General features: G+C 39.4%; 1 protein-coding gene across 1 annotated transcript in view; it reads right to left on the bottom strand.

Moving 5' to 3' along the window:
* The window catches only part of LOC137282583 (uncharacterized), a 38400-nt gene that overhangs the window by 7663 nt on the left and 11948 nt on the right, over nucleotides 1-18789 (bottom strand). The window contains exons 2-5 of the mRNA XM_067814354.1: nucleotides 2406-2611; nucleotides 1836-2026; nucleotides 1041-1114; nucleotides 40-85 (exon numbers count right to left, since the gene is read on the bottom strand). Coding sequence (XP_067670455.1) covers nucleotides 40-85; nucleotides 1041-1114; nucleotides 1836-2026; nucleotides 2406-2611 — 517 coding nt within the window. The remainder of the gene's footprint in view (nucleotides 1-39; nucleotides 86-1040; nucleotides 1115-1835; nucleotides 2027-2405; nucleotides 2612-18789) is intronic.

The raw sequence follows: 18789 nt of genomic DNA on the forward strand, positions 1-18789 counted from the left end.
TAGACAGCTTCCACTGTACTACATAATATGTACACTTACTCTTTGGGGTTTGTGTAGGCAGAACCAATTCGAATCTCTCCCTCGCCTGAAACAAAATATACATAAAATACAAGAGTAAAAATACAAGAATATGTCAATTCTATTCCCTCTTTGGTATCTGTTCTTTCATCGTTTTCTCGTGTAAAACGATAGATATGTACCACTGTAATTTGATTTTGATATACAAAGTATATTAAAGTAGTGAAATATGAGAACGTGTTTTTAACTGTCATGAAATAGATGATTGAAACATAGAGCTTGACTTGATCGACTACAGGGGCTCGTTTTTGGCGATCGGCCACTAGAAATATTAATATACCAACAGAGAAATTCAGTGTTGCATATTTGGACAATGCAATTGTTAACATCTGTGTTAGAGTATGTGTGCATGCCTGCATGTATTGTTTAGCCCAATGTTATGTTTACATGACGGCAACCTGGAAACGATCGATCAGTGATTAATGTTATGAGCGACCTTCCACGCATTGTACACTGACCCGCCGTCCCACATAGCCCAAACACGTGAACCAGTTATTGCTTTACAAGTATTGGATGAGCCAGCACAGTGAACGCGTTTGTGGCACGCAGGCAAGTATACATTTGGCTGCTACGGGCAGAGTAGCGATTGAGCACGTGCAATACATGCTGACCGTGGTCTGACATGAATACCGGCTCTGCTTAACATGTGTCTCGTAGAGCGATTTAGTTCAGCAAAACACCATCACGACACGATTCGCACGAGGAAATTGAACATTTCCACATTTGGACGACAACCTGTTTTCCTCTTGTTTCAAATGGAATGTTCTGGGGGGCGTCACCAAATATGCAGATTGGCGTCATTTCTCAGGTCGTGGCTCAACTAATGCTTGTCAAGCAGTAAACGTCATTTAGAAATACGGTGTATCGCACATGTATCTCCCTAACAGTATAACTGGAGAACAAGGAGATGATTGGATCATTTATCGTTTTGCCAGCCTAGGAATATAGGTAAAAGTACTCACGTTTCATAATTTCTCGTCTCACTTCATAGGAATTCACGGGTGCAGAATTTGTTCGTTGTCTTGCACGAAGCAGTCTGGAAGATACAGACACAGCCTATTCTTGACTGTAGTACGCTATATAGTGCCATTGATTGTAGTGTTGTTAGTGTTTCATATGTATGTTTGAATATTCATTGATTTACGCAGATTTAAGCTCAAGCTTACATGGGTGGCTCGTAAATGTTTCTATTGGTGTTTGTGACTTCAGCAATATTCTGTGATTACGCAATGCCATATTCGTGTGGTTTCTCGGACTTGAGTACTGGTTTGAATATTGATTGATATGGCGATTCGAACAGGGCCTAGATTTTCGAAGCTATCTTAGTGCTTAAGATGCCCGTAAGTACCATACATTAGGACGCGGCCATGGGTGTTACTCGTGATCGTGCAGTTTATTTATCACACTGCCCAAACTCCCCAAAACAGCTTGACACGTTTTCCCCTGCTTTCATCATTGGTGTGGTGAAGAATCACGGACAAGTACAATTTTACACTATCAGCTTAAGTGTCAGTGTCTGACTAATGGCTGTGATCATCCTCAAACCTTAAACTCAACGAACAAGTTTCAGGAGCTTACCAAAAATATCGGAACACGGCATTTGGGCTAAATGTCGCCTGTCTGCATCCTCATGCAGCAACGTCACGGATGTTTGCACAATTTCCTTTTGTAATTTAATTGTTTTAAATTGTTTTCCAATTAGTAACCCGTTTTGTTCTGTAATTTCATTATTTTCTATCCTTTCACTTTCCACTCACGTCGTTCTTGTAGGTCGGCCGTATTTCAGGTTGACCTCATTTTGGCTCTGGTCCTTCAGTTCTGTGGCAGTAAGATATTGATGGGTTCTGTTTGGCCGGTAATACGTCACACCGTCCCGTGATAATGGTGGCTGACATTTGTTCGGGTTCAGTACTGCTGACTTGCTGAGTCGTATATACTGATGCTCCTCCTGAAAAATATATTCCGTTTCATATCTTTAGTTTAGTGAGTATAGTATTACGCCGATGTTAGCGATATTCCAGCAATGTCACGGCTGGGGAAACGAGAAATGGGTTTCACCGATAGTACCTGTGGAGAATAGAACCCGGGTCTTCAGCGTTACGAGCGAACGTTTTAACCAATAGGATACCCTACCGTCCACCATACATTGGACGAAAGGCTTCATAAAAGTGCAAACAGTGACGCCCAGTATCATCTCTAAGTGATGCGAATCAACACACAGAAAGATCATGTATTTACCAAATATGTCGAACTCCTCCTTCATCTGAAGTGTCTGAAGCCTTCCAGCAGCTACCCACCTATGTCAGATTGTCACAACCTTTACCTACCTTTGAGGGAGACATAAATCTGTGCAAGAAGAGCGGCGACTCCCCGCTGTGAGTGACCGCCTTGCTGGCCTCCACGCTCCATGTCGGAGATCCATGGACCTCCAGAAACTCCTCCTCAAACAGTTTGTCGATCTCCGCGCGCAGCTTCCGGTGGTACTCCCGGCTCTTGTCCTGAGATGTTGGCGTGGGTGGATGTTTCCGACATCCTGCAACAGAAGTAGCCGGCGGTCAATTTGGTTACCTGGTGTTTGATGGAAAATTGAATTGTCATGCATAATCGCTGGTATCTTAAGTTATTTCCTAATCTATCAATTTGGCATCTTACAAAGTGGGTCCAGTGACATACAGTCTGAATCAGTATCAGTGGTTGATACAAAGATTTCTGCGGAGTGCCAGCGCTATATTTGAAGGACAGTGGATAATTCTGAGAGAGAGTAGACCCGGTATCTTCAATTTTATTCCGACCACTTCCTTTAATGTAATCGAAAATCTGTTATGGCGAACTAAAATTAGGGGTCCCTGAGTTCGTTATAACGTTAGTACATTGCATATATCGAACCATGTACTAGTACTAAGTCAACCCTTTGTCTGAAAGTATTGTCTCTCTTTTCATAAAAAAAGCAGTTGTAAACACATTGAAAAGGATCCATATTGACATGTCATGGAAGAGTTTTTAAAATGTAGACATGCTTTGTGCAGAGTTATACCCGCAAATTTAATGTTATATCGGCTCCGCTTACTCGTCGCTGATTTTACTGTTCTAGTTGAACTAGTTCAACTTTAACGCTGTTTGCCGTGAAGGAAATTAATTATTTAAACCATTTCAAAGTTCCTCTAGGCCAAGGTTAATCATATCACTTCTTGAACTTCACAATCGCCAGAAAAAGTAGTTCCCTGTTCAAACTTCAACACGTTTGTTATGTGCACACTGCCTAAATCTGACAATGATGAATAAATCATAGTGTTAGAGTTATAGGTGGAATTGCCATGAAACCGCCCTCCAGCTATCAGATATGAGCCGGCCGCAACAAATGATAATGGTCAGCTGATTCCGTAACGACGAGCCATTAACACACTCTCTTAACCAGAGTTCCATGCGGCCAGCCAGCAGAGTATCTCTGCCACAGGCCAGAAAGATGTGACGATTCTTCACATCTTGCACAGTCCATTCAATATTATGTACACAGTTTCTTAACTCTTTTAGTTTTGATGAGTCTACACATCTAATTAAACATCGTTGTTAAAATGGTTTAGTTTCACTGAGAAAATATGCTAAAACGTGTAACACTATTTCGATTTGCGCAGCAATCCTTTGCTTAATGGCTTGTACGGCTCCACGTGCTCTCACCGAAGCCTTATGGAGAGCAAACGATGCAGTCGGTTTGAAACATAGATATATGTTGTCATAAAACCTTTTTGTCGTAGTTGTAGAAGAATATTTACGTAAACGTGTAAAACTGTAAAACTTGCGCTGTGCCAGTCTCGGCCTGTTTATGAATATGCGCGTTTGTTTACAAACAAGCGAAACGTCGGGTCACGTGATATGCAAATTAGCCTGTTGAATTAATGTCGCTGCGCCGGAATGTGCCATTAACCCCCTGGATGCCGAGTTTTTTTTCAAGCGCACATTTTCGTAAGGTTTGAAAAGTGAACGTTGTGCGAGATTTGCGCTCGCGTGGTACTGGATCTGCGTACGGCTATAAAATTGCACAGAAATGTAGCATATTTAATTTCCCATCAGTTGGTATAAATATATATGCGGCTACCTCAGGGGTCTATAGAAATAGACACTGCTAAAAGTTGTCCAAAACTTTTGTGTGTGTTGAAAAACAGTAAATTTCTCCGTTTTTTATCGTGCACCAATAAAAGCACTCTGCTACGGTTTTTTTAATTTGGCATCTTTGCGGAAAGTGTGAGCGAAGAAAATACAGCTTGATATCTGAACGACATAAGTGTATAAGAAATGGATGTATGTACTAATGCATAACGTCATAATCACAAAATCAAAAATGACCTGCAATAAATGTCAAAAATCGATTTTCTACCATGACGTCAAACGTCGACACAGTATTCATGCACGTATAAAGATAAGGGGGCATAACTCAGCTATGGTTTACATTAGGTCAATGTAACTCCGATCACATGGAGAGAATTTGCTGTGGATACCGACAGTATATTTTCGTGATGTTTTGTTCACAGTGAACCAAACTATTCCAATACAAAGTTCCCCAATGTGAGAGGATACCGTTTGGTAGATTCACAATTTGTAAGATAAGATGCCAGTGTACTACATCAAAAAGCAGGTAATAGCGATTTGGATTTCCCTATCCGATACATATTTTAGTTCTTAGATTCCAACATTCTCCTGTTTGTGTATATGTATTTTTATTAATTTTGCATCATTATTAACGAAGTAACAGCCACATTTTCAAATGTAATGAAATAATTGAAAATAATGCGACATTTTAGTTGACGTCACGGCATGTGTTGTGCATTTTGTGACGTCGGAAAAAGACGAGTGTGGTTGCTGATTAGTATATATCTAACCTAATTTCCACTCAATGTGTAAAAGATCTCGGCTTCTGTGTCGGAATTCAACACTTTCTAGCGAAAATATAAAATGAGTGGTTTTACCACTGAAATAGTGTCCTGAATATATCAACAATTACACGGTTTTACTACATATCTTATTGTCAGCAACACGCGCACCTGCCTAGCATTAATTTAGCGTAGATGAAAATTTCACAATACCTGATTATTCATTGAGTATCCATTTAGGAAATAGACTTTTCTTCTCATGATTATGAAATCAATTCCCTTCATAAGTATGCACTCAAAGGTACAAAGGGATCGGTTTTTCTGTACAGAAGTATTAGAATATGGACGTAACGCTTGTCCAAATTAAGGCATGACCTGGTTTATATATTTTTAACAATTTTCGTAAAAATATTGTTTGAGTTAGATATTCTGCCATCAGATATATTTTAATCGAATTTGAATTGACTTAAGTTTATTATCGAAAAAAATGATAATGAATCATAAAACGTTTTTGACAAACTCGCACCTGGTCAATTAATATGCTTGAACATTACTTAAATATTATAGCTGCTGATCACCCGGACAAACAACTATTTCTAGCTGGTGACCTAAATGCTAGGACTAAAGACTTTTTAGACTTCATTCCTCATGATAATATTGATTTTATTGTAAGAGATGTTGATAATTATCCCTCAGATGATTTTGAAATGTCCAGATCAAGTAAAGACAACATACATCATAACAACTTTGGTAAAAAACTGATGGAACTGTGCTGTGCATTTGGAATCTATATCATGAATGGTAGACTATATGATGATAAACAAGGACAGTTTACTTGTGTTACACATAATGGTTCTAGTCTAGTAGACTACATGATTGCATCAACATCTGTGTTTCCTAGAGTTGCTAATTTTGGTGTTGGTACATGTGATGTGTCTGATCATTTTCCTATTTACTGTTCTCTGAATATCCAGCCACCCAACATTACTGGTGTGCTCGAGTCACCTGTAGCAACAGATCCTCCAACTAGCAATTGCATAGAGAGTAATTCAACAACAGTATGGACTAAATACGTGTGGAATGAAGAGCTCTGTGATATGTTTATCTCTAAGTTCCAAAGCCTGTATGGAAAACTACGTAGAGAATTATATCACTATATAGACATTGATATTGAAGATTCATTAAATGTTTTTACTGAGCTGTACCAAAGAGCTGCAGAACACAATAGGAAGGTATTTTCAGGTTTCCATGACATTAATTCCAAACCTCAGCCCCCATGGTGGGACGAAGAACTTGAACAATTAAAAAATATAAAGCACTGAGAGACCATAGAGATAATAACTTAGATATATTGATTTATAAAACCCTACGTAAATCATTCAAGGAGACTTTCAACTACAAACGAACAGCTTACTTTGATATTCAAAAAGAAAAACTTATGGCAGCAAGAAACAACCCAAGAGAATTCTGGAGAACACTAAAGCAATCAGGTTCAATATCAACACCTGACAAAACATACGATATACGTTGTGAAAACTGGTACAATCACTTTTCAGGGCTTCTTACTGAGTGTTCTGGTAATGTGCATGACATAGATATCAATTCAGAGGTCTACAAGGATGAAGAGCTTGTAACATTAAACTGTGACATTACCGAAAATGAAGTCTTATTTCACATTGATAAACTGGCAAAAAACGAGTCCCCTGGACCAGATGGTATTGCAATTGACTTCATTAAAGCTTCTAAGACATTTATCAGTAATTACTTAACAGTGCTGTTTAATAAGATTTTCCAGGAAAGTATTTTTCCTGTGCACTGGGGCAGAAGCATTATTTGTCCTTTTTATAAATCTGGTGGCAAAAGTAACCCTAATAATTACAGAGGTATTTCTCTTATTGATTCAGTGTGTAAAATATTCACTTCCATTCTTAACAGTAGATTACAGGTTTGGTGTGAGGAGAAGAATATTATTCATGAAGCACAGGCAGGATTTAGGAGCAATTATTCTACCACTGACCACATTTTCTCACTTCAAGCTATGGTTCAGAAATACTCAGTTAAGAAAAAAGGAAGGTTCTACTGTCTGTTTATTGATTTCTCTAAGGCCTTTGATACAGTTAATCACAAAATTCTGCTGTCAAGTCTGAAAAGAGTTGGTGTGGGTGGTAAATTCTATAACATCTTGGTATCAATGTATGATAGGTTGTCAGCCTGTGTTAGAACATCTAAAGGTCTGTCAAGCTATTTTGATTGTAGTATAGGTACTAGGCAGGGCTGCATCCTCAGTCCCCAACTGTTTATTATCTTCATTAATCAGCTCATGCAAAGTATGGAGCAATTTGGCGGCCGTGGTGTATTTATTTCACCTAACGTTAATAATCTATATGCTCTAATGTTTGCGGACGATGTTTCCTCAGTCTCAGATACAGCATTCCAGCTACAGAAGAAGATTCATGGCCTTGAGAATTTTTGTCGAGTCACTGGTATGAAGGTCAATATTGATAAGACTAAGGTTATTGTGTTCAGAAATAGTGGGCCCCTTAGACAGTATGAAAAGTGGTTTCTTTTTGGGCAAAAGCTGGAAGTTGTTTCATACTACAGGTATTTGGGTATCGTGTTTACTCCTAGGTTAGTGTGGACTAAAGCTCACACTACTCTTGCATCACAAGCCAATAAAGCCGTTATGGCTATCTTTAGATTCCAAAAACGTGTAGGTTTTCTATCATGTGCAGATCTTTTTAGAATATTTGATGCTATGGTAAAACCGATTCTCTGCTACGGTTCAGAAATTTGGGGTGTTACCCACTGCAAAATCATCGAACAAATACAGATAAAAACATGTAAATATTTCTTAAAAGTTGGTAAAAATACTTGCAACAACATGGCACTAGGTGAATGTGGCAGATTCCTTCTTCAGCTTACTTATATGTCAAGGGCAGTTAAATATTGGTGTAGACTTTTAACTCTCCCAAGTTGTAGGTTGCCCCACCAGTGTTATTTAATGCTAAAGTCACTAGATGAATCTGGACGAACGACTTGGGCATCTCATATCAAGAATATATTATATAGACTTGGGTTTGGCTTTGTCTGGATTGCACAGGATATTGGTAATATTGATGTCTTCATGTCTGTTTTTAAACAAAGACTATCTGATAATCTTTCACAAGACTGGTTCTCATCGCTACATAATACAACCAAGTGTTCTAATTATATACTCTTTAAGTCCACCTTGAATGTCGAATCTTATCTCTCTATAGATATTGCCCCATATTTGAGAAATTCTTTAACAAAATTTAGATGCGGCAAATATAAACTTTGTTCTGAGACTGGCAGATACAACAATATCCCTTATGATTCAAGATTCTGTCACTTTTGCTATCAAAAGAATTTGTATGTAATTGAAGATGAAATACATGTTTTACTTTATTGTAAAGCCTACCTAGACATAAGAAAAATGTTTCTGGATAAATACTTGAAACACCCTATATCACAACACAGTTTTATAAACATTATGACTTCAAAAAATATAGATGTTATAAAAAACTTATGCCTATTTTTATATAATGTTGGGAAAATAAGAGATTCTGATGTATTTAGATAAACGCATGTAAATTCTAATTATACCTATGTTTGTATTTTGGGCCACTGGCCTATTACTGAATAAAATGTCTGTCTGTCTGCCTTGTCTATAAAAACGACACAAACCAATACAATGAACAAGACAATTCCTTTAGATAGTAGTATGTGTCCCCTACATTTCATAAAATGTACAAATCATTTTCATTAATATTATCCGTTTTAATTATAAATTGAAATTAAATCGCTGTTTATTAATCTGTTCATATGAAACTGCAATATTTGTCCCAACGTATTGAATATTGCACATCACGGGAACTGAAGCACATGTTGCAGTAATGGCTACGTGTGATCTTCCAACACTTGTGTAGAGGCTTAAAATGTGGTACAGTACACTTACTGAGTCAATTTCCTATGTAAATATCATTCAAACAATCAATAGCTTTCAAAGAATAAAAACGCATACCTAATATCCACACATGATATGGTGTTGAACATGGATATATGTACATACTGAAATCAATTTCATGAAAAAATATCTGAACGATATGCAAAATACATATCACAATACTAAAAGTGCAATCGGAATGGTATGGGAATTGTGTTTACTCTTGTTCAACCGACCTTCACCTCAAAGAAATTGCCTAATATGTGCAACAATGTTGACGTGTGACATCACTACCGATGACCGATTTCTTTCAAAATGGCGGCTTCGCTGACAAGGGTACACAGGGTTTTGCGTGGACTTTTTGCTTGATTCAGGGATCTTTTTGTTTATAAATGTGAGATGTAAGTAATCAGAATTATTCTATCTGTGTATTGTTATATGTTTTTGTCGTTTACATTGTAAACGACGGAAGAAGCCAGAAATGCCGATGTCGTTCTGAGTGATTTTGCGTCAGTCATGGCGTCACGCTGCACTGAAAGTTTGACAGTTTCTTATGAATTACCAAATGATTTCATTGTATCTATTTTCAATTTGCTTTTTCTTGCTACGATACTCTTCCCCTGAATATACTAAGCGTATTGAGCCATTGCAAGCAATGATTAGACGTCTGCATGTTGGAAAATTTCCGAAAATGCTACGCAGTGTAAAATTGGAATTTTTCTTTGTTTACATTTCAGTCAAGCGCTGTCTTTCGAGCACAGCGTTCGTTTTCATACCAAGTAGATTTTGTTTCGTTTTGTCTAGACAGTTGGTATTGGTGACAAAGACCACTTGTAATTTAATTCTAAGATGCTTGGGGAATTCAATGATGCATTTGTCGCAGCTAGCTATGAAGTATACATGATGTAATAGGCGTCTCAACACCGGCTTTCTCGAAACGTGATTCCGTTACCCCAATAGTGTATTGATACATTAAAGGTTTTTGTGAATCGTTTTTCAAATTGCGACGGTATAATCAGCATACACTGTATATAACGTGAATTATAGCATTGACCAGCCAGAACTCGTGTTACATACTAAGTTGAAGTAGAATAATATGTTTCACAGATTGTTGCTGTTGTTGTAGTAGCTGAAGCAGTAGTATTAGTAGCAACAGCAATAACAACAGTAGAAGTAGCAATGTCAGCAGCAGGTGCAGTAGTAGTAGTGGTAGTAGTGAGTGGTAGCAGTAGTAGTAGTAGTAGCAGCAGCAGTAGCAGTAGTAGTAGCAGCAGTAGCAGCAGCAGTAGTAAGTAGTAGTAGTAACAGTAGTAGCAGCGGTAGTAGCAGCAGCAGCAGTAGTAATTGTAGTAAGTAGTAGTAGTAACAGTAGTAGTAGTAGTAACAGCAACAGTAGTAGTAGTGGTAGTAGTAGCAGTGGTAGCAGTGGTGGTAGTAGTAGTAGTAGTAGTAGTAGCAGCAGCAGCAGCAGTAGTAGCAGTAGTAGCAGTAAGTAGCAGCAGCAGTAGTAAGTAGTAGTAGTAACAGTAGTAGCAGCGGTAGTAGCAGCAGCAGCAGTAGTAACAGCAACAGTAGTAGTAGTGGTAGTAGTAGCAGTGGTAGCAGTGGTGGTGGTAGTAGTAGTAGTAGTAGTAGTAGCAGAAGCAGCAGTAGTAGCAGTAAGTAGCAGCAGCAGTAGTAAGTAGTAGTAGTAACAGTAGTAGCAGCGGTAGTAGCAGCAGCAGCAGTAGTAATTGTAGTAAGTAGTAGTAGTAACAGTAGTAGTAGTAGTAACAGCAACAGTAGTAGTAGTGGTAGTAGTAGCAGTGGTAGCAGTGGTGGTAGTAGTAGTAGTAGTAGTAGTAGTAGTAGCAGTAGTAGCAGTAAGTAGCAGCAGAAGTAGTAGTAAGTGGCAGCAGCAGCACCACCAACAGCAGCAGTAGTAGTAGCAACAGTAGTAGTAGTAGCAACAGTAGTAGCAGCAGCAGCAGCAGTAGTAGTAGTAGTAGTAACAGTAGTAGCAGCAGCAGCAGCAGCAGTAGTAAGTAGTAGTAGTAACAGTAGTAGTAGTAGTAGTAGTAACAGCAACAGTAGTAGTAGTGGTAGTAGTAGCAGTGGTAGCAGTGGTGGTAGTAGTAGTAGTAGTAGTAGTAGTAGTAGTAGCAGCAGCAGCAGCAGTAGTAGTAGTAGCAGTAGTAGCAGCAGCAGCAGTAGTAAGTAGTAGTAGTAACAGTAGTAGCAGCGGTAGTAGCAGCAGCAGCAGTAGTAGTAGCAACAGTAGTAGTAGTAGCAACAGTAGTAGTAGTAGCAACAGTAGTAGCAGCAGCAGCAGCAGTAGTAGTAGTAGTAACAGTAGTAGCAGCAGCAGCAGCAGCAGTAGTAAGTAGTAGTAGTAACAGTAGTAGTAGTAGTAACAGCAACAATAGTAGTAGTGGTAGTAGTAGCAGTGGTAGCAGTGGTGGTAGTAGTAGTAGTAGTAGTAGTAGTAGTAGTAGCAGCAGCAGCAGTAGTAGTAGTAGTAGCAGTAGTTGCAGCAGCAGCAGTAGTAAGTAGTAGTAGTAACAGTAGTAGCAGCGGTAGTAGCAGCAGCAGCAGTAGTAATTGTAGTAAGTAGTAGTAGTAACAGTAGTAGTAGTAGTAACAGCAACAGTAGTAGTAGTGGTAGTAGTAGCAGTGGTAGCAGTAGTAGTAGTAGTAGTAGTAGTAGTAGCAGCAGCAGCAGCAGCAGCAGCAGTAGTAGCAGTAGTAGCAGCAGAAGTAGTAGTAAGTGGCAGCAGCAGCACCACCAACAGCAGCAGTAGTAGTAGCAACAGTAGTAGTAGTAGCAACAGTAGTAGCAGCAGCAGCAGCAGTAGTAGTAGTAGTAGCAACAGTAGTAGCAGCAGCAGCAGCAGTAGTAGTAGTAGTAACAGCTGCAGCAGTAGTAGTATCAGTAGCAGCAGAAGTAGTAGTAGTACCAACAGCAGCAGCAGTAGTAGTAGTAGTAGTAGTAGTAGTAGTAGTAGTAGTAGTAGTAGTAGTAGTAGTAGTAGTAGTAGTAGTAGTAGTAGTAGTAACAGCTGCATTAGTAGTAGAAGTAGCAGCAGCAGCAGTAGTAGTAGCAGCAGTAGTAGCATAGATTCTATTAAGGATGCAAAAGTAATGTGTAATATCCACATATTTTCAGCGTTCGCTCCATTAAAATATCCAACTATATATTACTATATAGAATACTTTTCGAAGCAGGTAACAAGAATGCTTAAGTGCACCTGTACTTGCACCAGCAGCTGTAACGAGACCTTTCACGTTTAAGGTTTAACGCAAAGGGCTTCTGTATGTGCACCGAACGTTCCTGTGTAGACAAAGGCTGTAGTACTGAATTTCGCTGAAGAGTAGATAATATTCTCATCAACTCGCGTAATACACGAAACATTGCGCAGCAGCATATCAGAAACACATTGTCAACAACGTGCTCTATCTAATTTGCCCGGATACGTAATATTTCTTCAAAGAATTCCAACTTTTGAATGCACCAGGTGCGTGTTTACAAAACACTCTATGTGCATTAAGACATTAGCGGGAGATCACAAAAGGTGCATTGACAACAAACGGAACGAAATCTATGCAACGGGCTCGATTCACGAAGCGGGTAGCTCGACGACTAAAGAAGGACTGTACAGGAGACCTTAGCAATTCAAGTACGTCTTTTAAATAGAACTGAATGGTTTTGGAGATACATGGAATGTAGGGAACACATACTTTAAACGCCCTGCCCTTTCTGACACTGCCAGGGGAAAACGGTTTTAAATTATGACAGTTTAACATTGGACTACGATCAGACAATTTGAATACAAGATATGGTCGTGTTTGTTGGTAAGTGTCAAGCTCGATGCTGAGATCTCTGAATAAAGGTGACGGATGATTGACAGTCTCTTTATTACCGACCGAGTGCTAGATGAAAAGGTGTGATAGATGAAAGGTGTTTTCAAAGTTGAAACGATCTTTGCGTCGTGTTTGGAAATTTGTACGTTCACACCTAGATATTCCTGCTGTGTTATCGCTGACTAGACTGAGTGATTATGGTTTTACGCCGTGTTTTGGCAATATAAAAACATCAAGGCGAGAGGTATCTGAAATGGGATGCATAGTGTACCCGTATGGGTCGTACGCGTGATGAGAGAACGCTTTAATCAAGATGATGTCCCACCTGTGTCAAGTCAGCCTGGACCTGTGACCCATGCTTGTCGTAAGAGACAACTGACATCGTATACCAAGCAGCTAGCTCGATGCTCATGATGTTGATCACTGGATTGTTTGGTCAGGATTTGATTATTTACAGACCACCGTCATATAGCTGGAACATTGATGAATGCAGCCTGGAACAATTCGGGTATCGATCTGTATTAGACAGACCGGCGACTGAATATAACTTTATGCAGCGTTAAATAGTACTCACTCATCACTCTCTGAATCCTCGGATCATTTGGGGGGAACCAATGAGTCACTTAAAACGTCTTCGAAAACAGTATGAATGAACGATTCTTTTTATTCTTGTAATCCAGGCTTCAAAATTAACCAAGTGGTCAATATCAAGAGCAATATCTGACATCGATGACACGTTACGATCGATTAATCGATATTCCCCATTCTCACAGTCTGGCCATCGAAAAGAAAACTTTACGACAATACCGCTGCAACACGTAAGATGTTCTCAACCAGTGTTTGTTTGTATGCGTACGTGCGTGTTTGCGTGTGTGCTTGTGTGCATGCGTGCAAATGGGCTGGTAAAAGAGTCTTTATAAAAGTCAGTTCGGTAGAAAAGTAGTGAACTATATGTTGGGGACACAGGAGATTAAAAGTGCTGAATCAGTGTCATGAAGCGTCATTGCATCCGAACGTCTTTTAACTTTTAACTCAACATTGCCATTCCATTGGCTACTAATAAAATAATGTGTATGTATGTGTGTGTGCGTGCGTGCGTGCGTGCGTGAATGTACGTATGCATGCTTGAATAAATGTCTTTATCAGATCCCTTTGTAATAAACACACAGTCAGCAGATAAGAAACACGGGCCTATATATTTTACCGCAGGTTAAAATTAGAACTGAAAGAACTGAATCATTTGATGATTTTTTTCACGTGAAATGATCATCAACGTACCGGTAAATAGTCAATCAATCAGTCGATCTCTTCATTGAAAAGTCACCTGCAATGGCTATACTTAATTACAGTGTGTGTCACCGGAGTAACAGTAAGCAAAGAAATAAATCGACACTGGAGCAATTACCGAAGCTTATTTGCGTTTCCATTTTTATCTAACTATTGATTTCACTTCTACCAAACATCACTACCGTGCGCTCGAGGTCGGCTATGATGTCGGGTGTCGTACATCGTGGCGCTATAACCAAACGGACATATAATGAAAGTATTTTAGTAGCTCGTGCAAGTCAAACAACTTTGTATGAGAATCGATGTGCGCTTGCCGTATCAGTACTGGAGGTGTCTATAGCAAGGCGATATTTCATGAACGCGCTTCTTCGGTCTCGCCTGTGCCCATCAAAAAACCTATATTTTGATTTATTATGCTGATTTCAAATATTCATTCTTTCCATAACGATTTATTTAAACTTACCACCCCGTGGACAGGAACATGTATACTGAACAGCAATGGAAACGCAACTCTGATTTTGTCAAGTTTTGAAATAAAAGACATAAACATGAACGGTTACTATTATGAGATTTCGGTATTTTTCGAAACTTGAGTTTCTTTTGCTGGTCAGTATATTTGCAGGAAATGCATAATAATCATAGAGCAACTCCAAAATCAAAAGAAATATCTACTGAAAGCAGAGGCGATTGCTTGATCGTCACAGTATAGCAGGTACTGGATACCCTGTCGAGTAATGATGACAGCTAGTGTTTGCTAACAGGTGTGCGTATCCGATCGAAACCGTCACAGTTACACGCAATGGAAAGTATATTGTTCACCTAAAGTATGAGGAATACAATAAAAATTTGTCGTTGTAACAAAGCGCGATGACCTGGGGCTGCTTCACGAAGCAACCGTTACTAAGGTTAACTTTAAATCCCATTCTTTAACATTGCACTAAGGTTACCTAAATGACTTACGATCACCTTAGTGCTTTGTGAAAGAAGGTCCGGCATATTGATATTGTGTAGGGCATTGTATTAAGTGAGTTAGTGAGTGAGTTAGTTAGTTGTAGCAAATGATAAATAGCGTCTGTACCTGTGAAAATAAACTAAGCATTTGCTGTCATCGTGACATTATTACTCCAAACTTTGAAAACACCTGCAGGTTAGGCTGCACTTGAATAAATGACAGCGCTTGCATAGCAAGACAGAACTATAATCTCCTGGCTTGTTATAAGCTTTGATGCCAAGAACAGACAAATAAATTAGGGTCATTTATCAAACAGATGTCATGTAGTCATATAGAAAAACTTTTTCATCAATCAAATCTCGGGACATACCCTCAATACATGGACATTAGAACGTCAACAGCCGACTTGACCTCCCGAGACATGTTGTGGAAGACCGTAAGCCAAATGTACACAACGTTAAGAGCTTCAAACGATATGCGCATAAAGACTGATTGAACACGTGCTAGTCACGTGTTATACTCAGTAAGGTATCGAAAGGCTCATCGTTGTGACCGTATTAATGATGATGGCGACGACGACGATGCTGCTGCTGATGGTGATGACGATACAATGATGATGCATCCAGACATGTAAATGATATATTTCTTTAAATTCCTTAAATACCGGAAATCACCATTATTGTGTTTCAATCTGAACTCTGATTTCAGTTTTACATGAGTAAAATATACCGTGACAGATATGTGTTCGCTTTTCGTCTCATGGTTTTGTACAACGGCACCCGGGCTAGTTATTCTCGAAACATTCGTAGCCCTACGAACTTCTTAAGCGCATTTTAGTTCAAGATGAATGGATAAATGATTGTGTTCAATCCAGTCAGTGTTGAATCTTAGAAAACAGGTTAGCCGCTGACAGATAAATCACCTCAATACCCCCACCTCTATATGAGTACCCCCAGGGAGTATCTCATGCCTTCCTTTTGAACAGACCGCGGAGGTTCGGTGATTTTGCCGACAGCGTGAATTTGTCACATTGGGCAGTGGCGTGGATCACTGTTGCGGATTCGACTGTTGAATGTCTCAGTGCGGCTGTAGCACAACATTCGTGTTCCCATTTTACACGCCGGTAGAGACGGTATTGGAGTGGTATTGTAACCGATGCAGTTGTGGATGAGCTGTAACAGATACTTTGGGAGCGACTGTAACCGGTGGCTTGGTAACAGATACAGTAGTGAAGGCGAGGTAGCAGATGCAATCGTGGTGGCTAGAAGACATGTACAAACAGTGGTGGCGTGGTAACAGATACAGTCGTGGTGGCGTTGTGACAGAGACAACTGTGATGGTGTGGTAACGGGTACAACTGTGATGACGTGGCACCAGATACAACTGTGTAGGCGTTGTAACAGAAACAACTGTGATGACGTTGCAACAGATACAACTGTGATGGCGTGGTAACAGATACAAGCGTGATGGCGTGGTAACAGATACAACTGTGATGGCGTTGTAGCAGATACAACTGTGATGGCGTGGTTACAGATAAAACCGTGATGGCGTTGTAACAGATACAAATGTGATGGCGTTGTAGTAAATACAACTCCGGTAGCGTTGTAACAGATAGAACTGTGGTGGCGTTGTAATAAATACAACTGTGGTAGCGTTGTAACAGATAAAACTGCGGTGGCGTTGTAATTAATACAACTGTGGTAGCGTTGTAACAGAAAGAACTGTGATGGCGTTGTAACAGATGCAACTGTGATGGCGTGGTAACAAATTCAACTTTGGTTGCGTTGTAACAGACACAGCCATACTGTTTGGTAACAGATACAACTTGCGTACCGTAATAGACACAACCGCAGTGGTTAGATAATAGACACAGTAGTGGTGGCGCGGTGCTGCAATCAAGTAACATCGCAACAGGTCCGATTTCTTGTGGCGCTGTAGCATTTACAATTCTTCAAACACACACACATAAAAACATATACATTTGTAATTATCTATTTAAGTTAGTGAATGAGTTTAGTTTTACGCCACACTCATCAATGTACCAGCTATGTGGCGGGATCTTTAAATAATCACGTCTGGACCATACAATCCAGTGATCAACAGCATGGGCATAGATCAACGCTACTGTGAAACAATGACATGTGTCAACCAAGTCAGTGATCCCGTTTGTGGCCCGAAGGACAAGCATGGGTTACTGAGGACCAATTCTACTCCGGATTTTCACATGTCTCGTTGGAACATATTTTTGAATATATTTTATTTATCAAGAAAATGATTAGGCTTAGGAAAGCCCACTCCCGACATATACACAGTTCGCCTTATAACAAGTACACAAGTGACAGACAGAGGCAAGGATATGTACAACAAATGTTAACTGAGAGAGCGTTTAGTTTGAGAAATATAGATATGTACATATTTGAAAACATTCTGGTTTTCAGTATTGATACGGGGGGCTCAGGGCCTCAAATTTGTTTAAAAGCCTTGTGGCAAGTGGCTTTAAGTAAATACCTTGTCCTGATTTTATGACATAACCATGATGACGTAATTATGAAAGAATAAATTAACATATGCATGGTATTTGATGTTTATGTTTAGTGGACTGTTTATTCAGAATTGTAAACCAAAAGTCACTGTGTTCTGTAATCTGATTGGTTGAAAAACATGATCAAATGGTATTAGATTCCCGGAAACTGAAAGACTATTCACCGCGTATTTACACGTAAACAATTGTTTTGTTGTGCCATCAACAGTGGTGACGTCATTCAAATCAAATTGTGACGTAAAGTTAGAATGACGTCACAAATGAGCAACTCCAGATGCTACCATGGGAACCAGCTGAAACGGCCAGCTGATGACACTTTACTGCTGTACTCATACTCGATGTAAACGAGTGCAGACAGTAAAACCCCTTTGGTTTACTTTTTTGTTTACAATGTCGATAAACATCATGTGTTGGCCATTTTCCGGGTGTTATTGAGTATTTGAAGCACGGGAATATTTCATTTGAAACCTCCGGCTGACGCCGTCGGTTCCAAATGCATTCCCGTGCTTCAAATACTCAATAACACCCGGAAATTGGCCAACACATGATGTTTATCTCCTAAAAGTGATAAATAGCAAAGAATGACAACTCTACTAATTATCTTTGTGAAATTTAATAGCTACATTTTGAGCAGATATGAAATGAAATCCACTTTGAAACCGTAAGCCGAAATTATCTAGAAGCCCATGAACAAGTTAAATATCATTATTTGATTGCCCAAAATTTAAACAGACTTGTCGCTGGCGTCGGGTGATGGGATTATTTTAACCCCTGTAGCAATGCCGATTATACAAGTTACCTATAGCGGTGCCCCGTATAAACACACGCCATTACAGAGCCATGCCATTTGTTTATTCGCCAGTTCTTACTCATAAAGGGTTTTTGTGTTAAAGGTCACCCAACAGTACACGCACTTTCACTGGAGAGATTTATGAAAATAGGCATTCTTTGTTGAGATCGAAAAATTGTATTGGCTGTAGGGTGTAGCCGAGCAGAGAAGTGGACATACGGTAGCTTGTTATTGCCTGTTTAGGACCATATCCATGCGACGATTGAGATCGTACGCGTACTGCCTGGAAGAACGAACGGTGAATAAAAGTGCAAGACAGTATATACGAAGTGTAAGAACAGTTGTTAAAAATAGAATCCTTAAATGAACGCTGTTGACACACAGATTCACCATTGTAATAACAGAAAATAATAATTATGATTATCTGCGCCATTACCCATTCATCATGAGTATGGAAGCACTATTAAATAA

Source organism: Haliotis asinina, chromosome 4 (assembly GCF_037392515.1).
Source record: "Haliotis asinina isolate JCU_RB_2024 chromosome 4, JCU_Hal_asi_v2, whole genome shotgun sequence".
NCBI lineage: Eukaryota > Metazoa > Mollusca > Gastropoda > Lepetellida > Haliotidae > Haliotis > Haliotis asinina.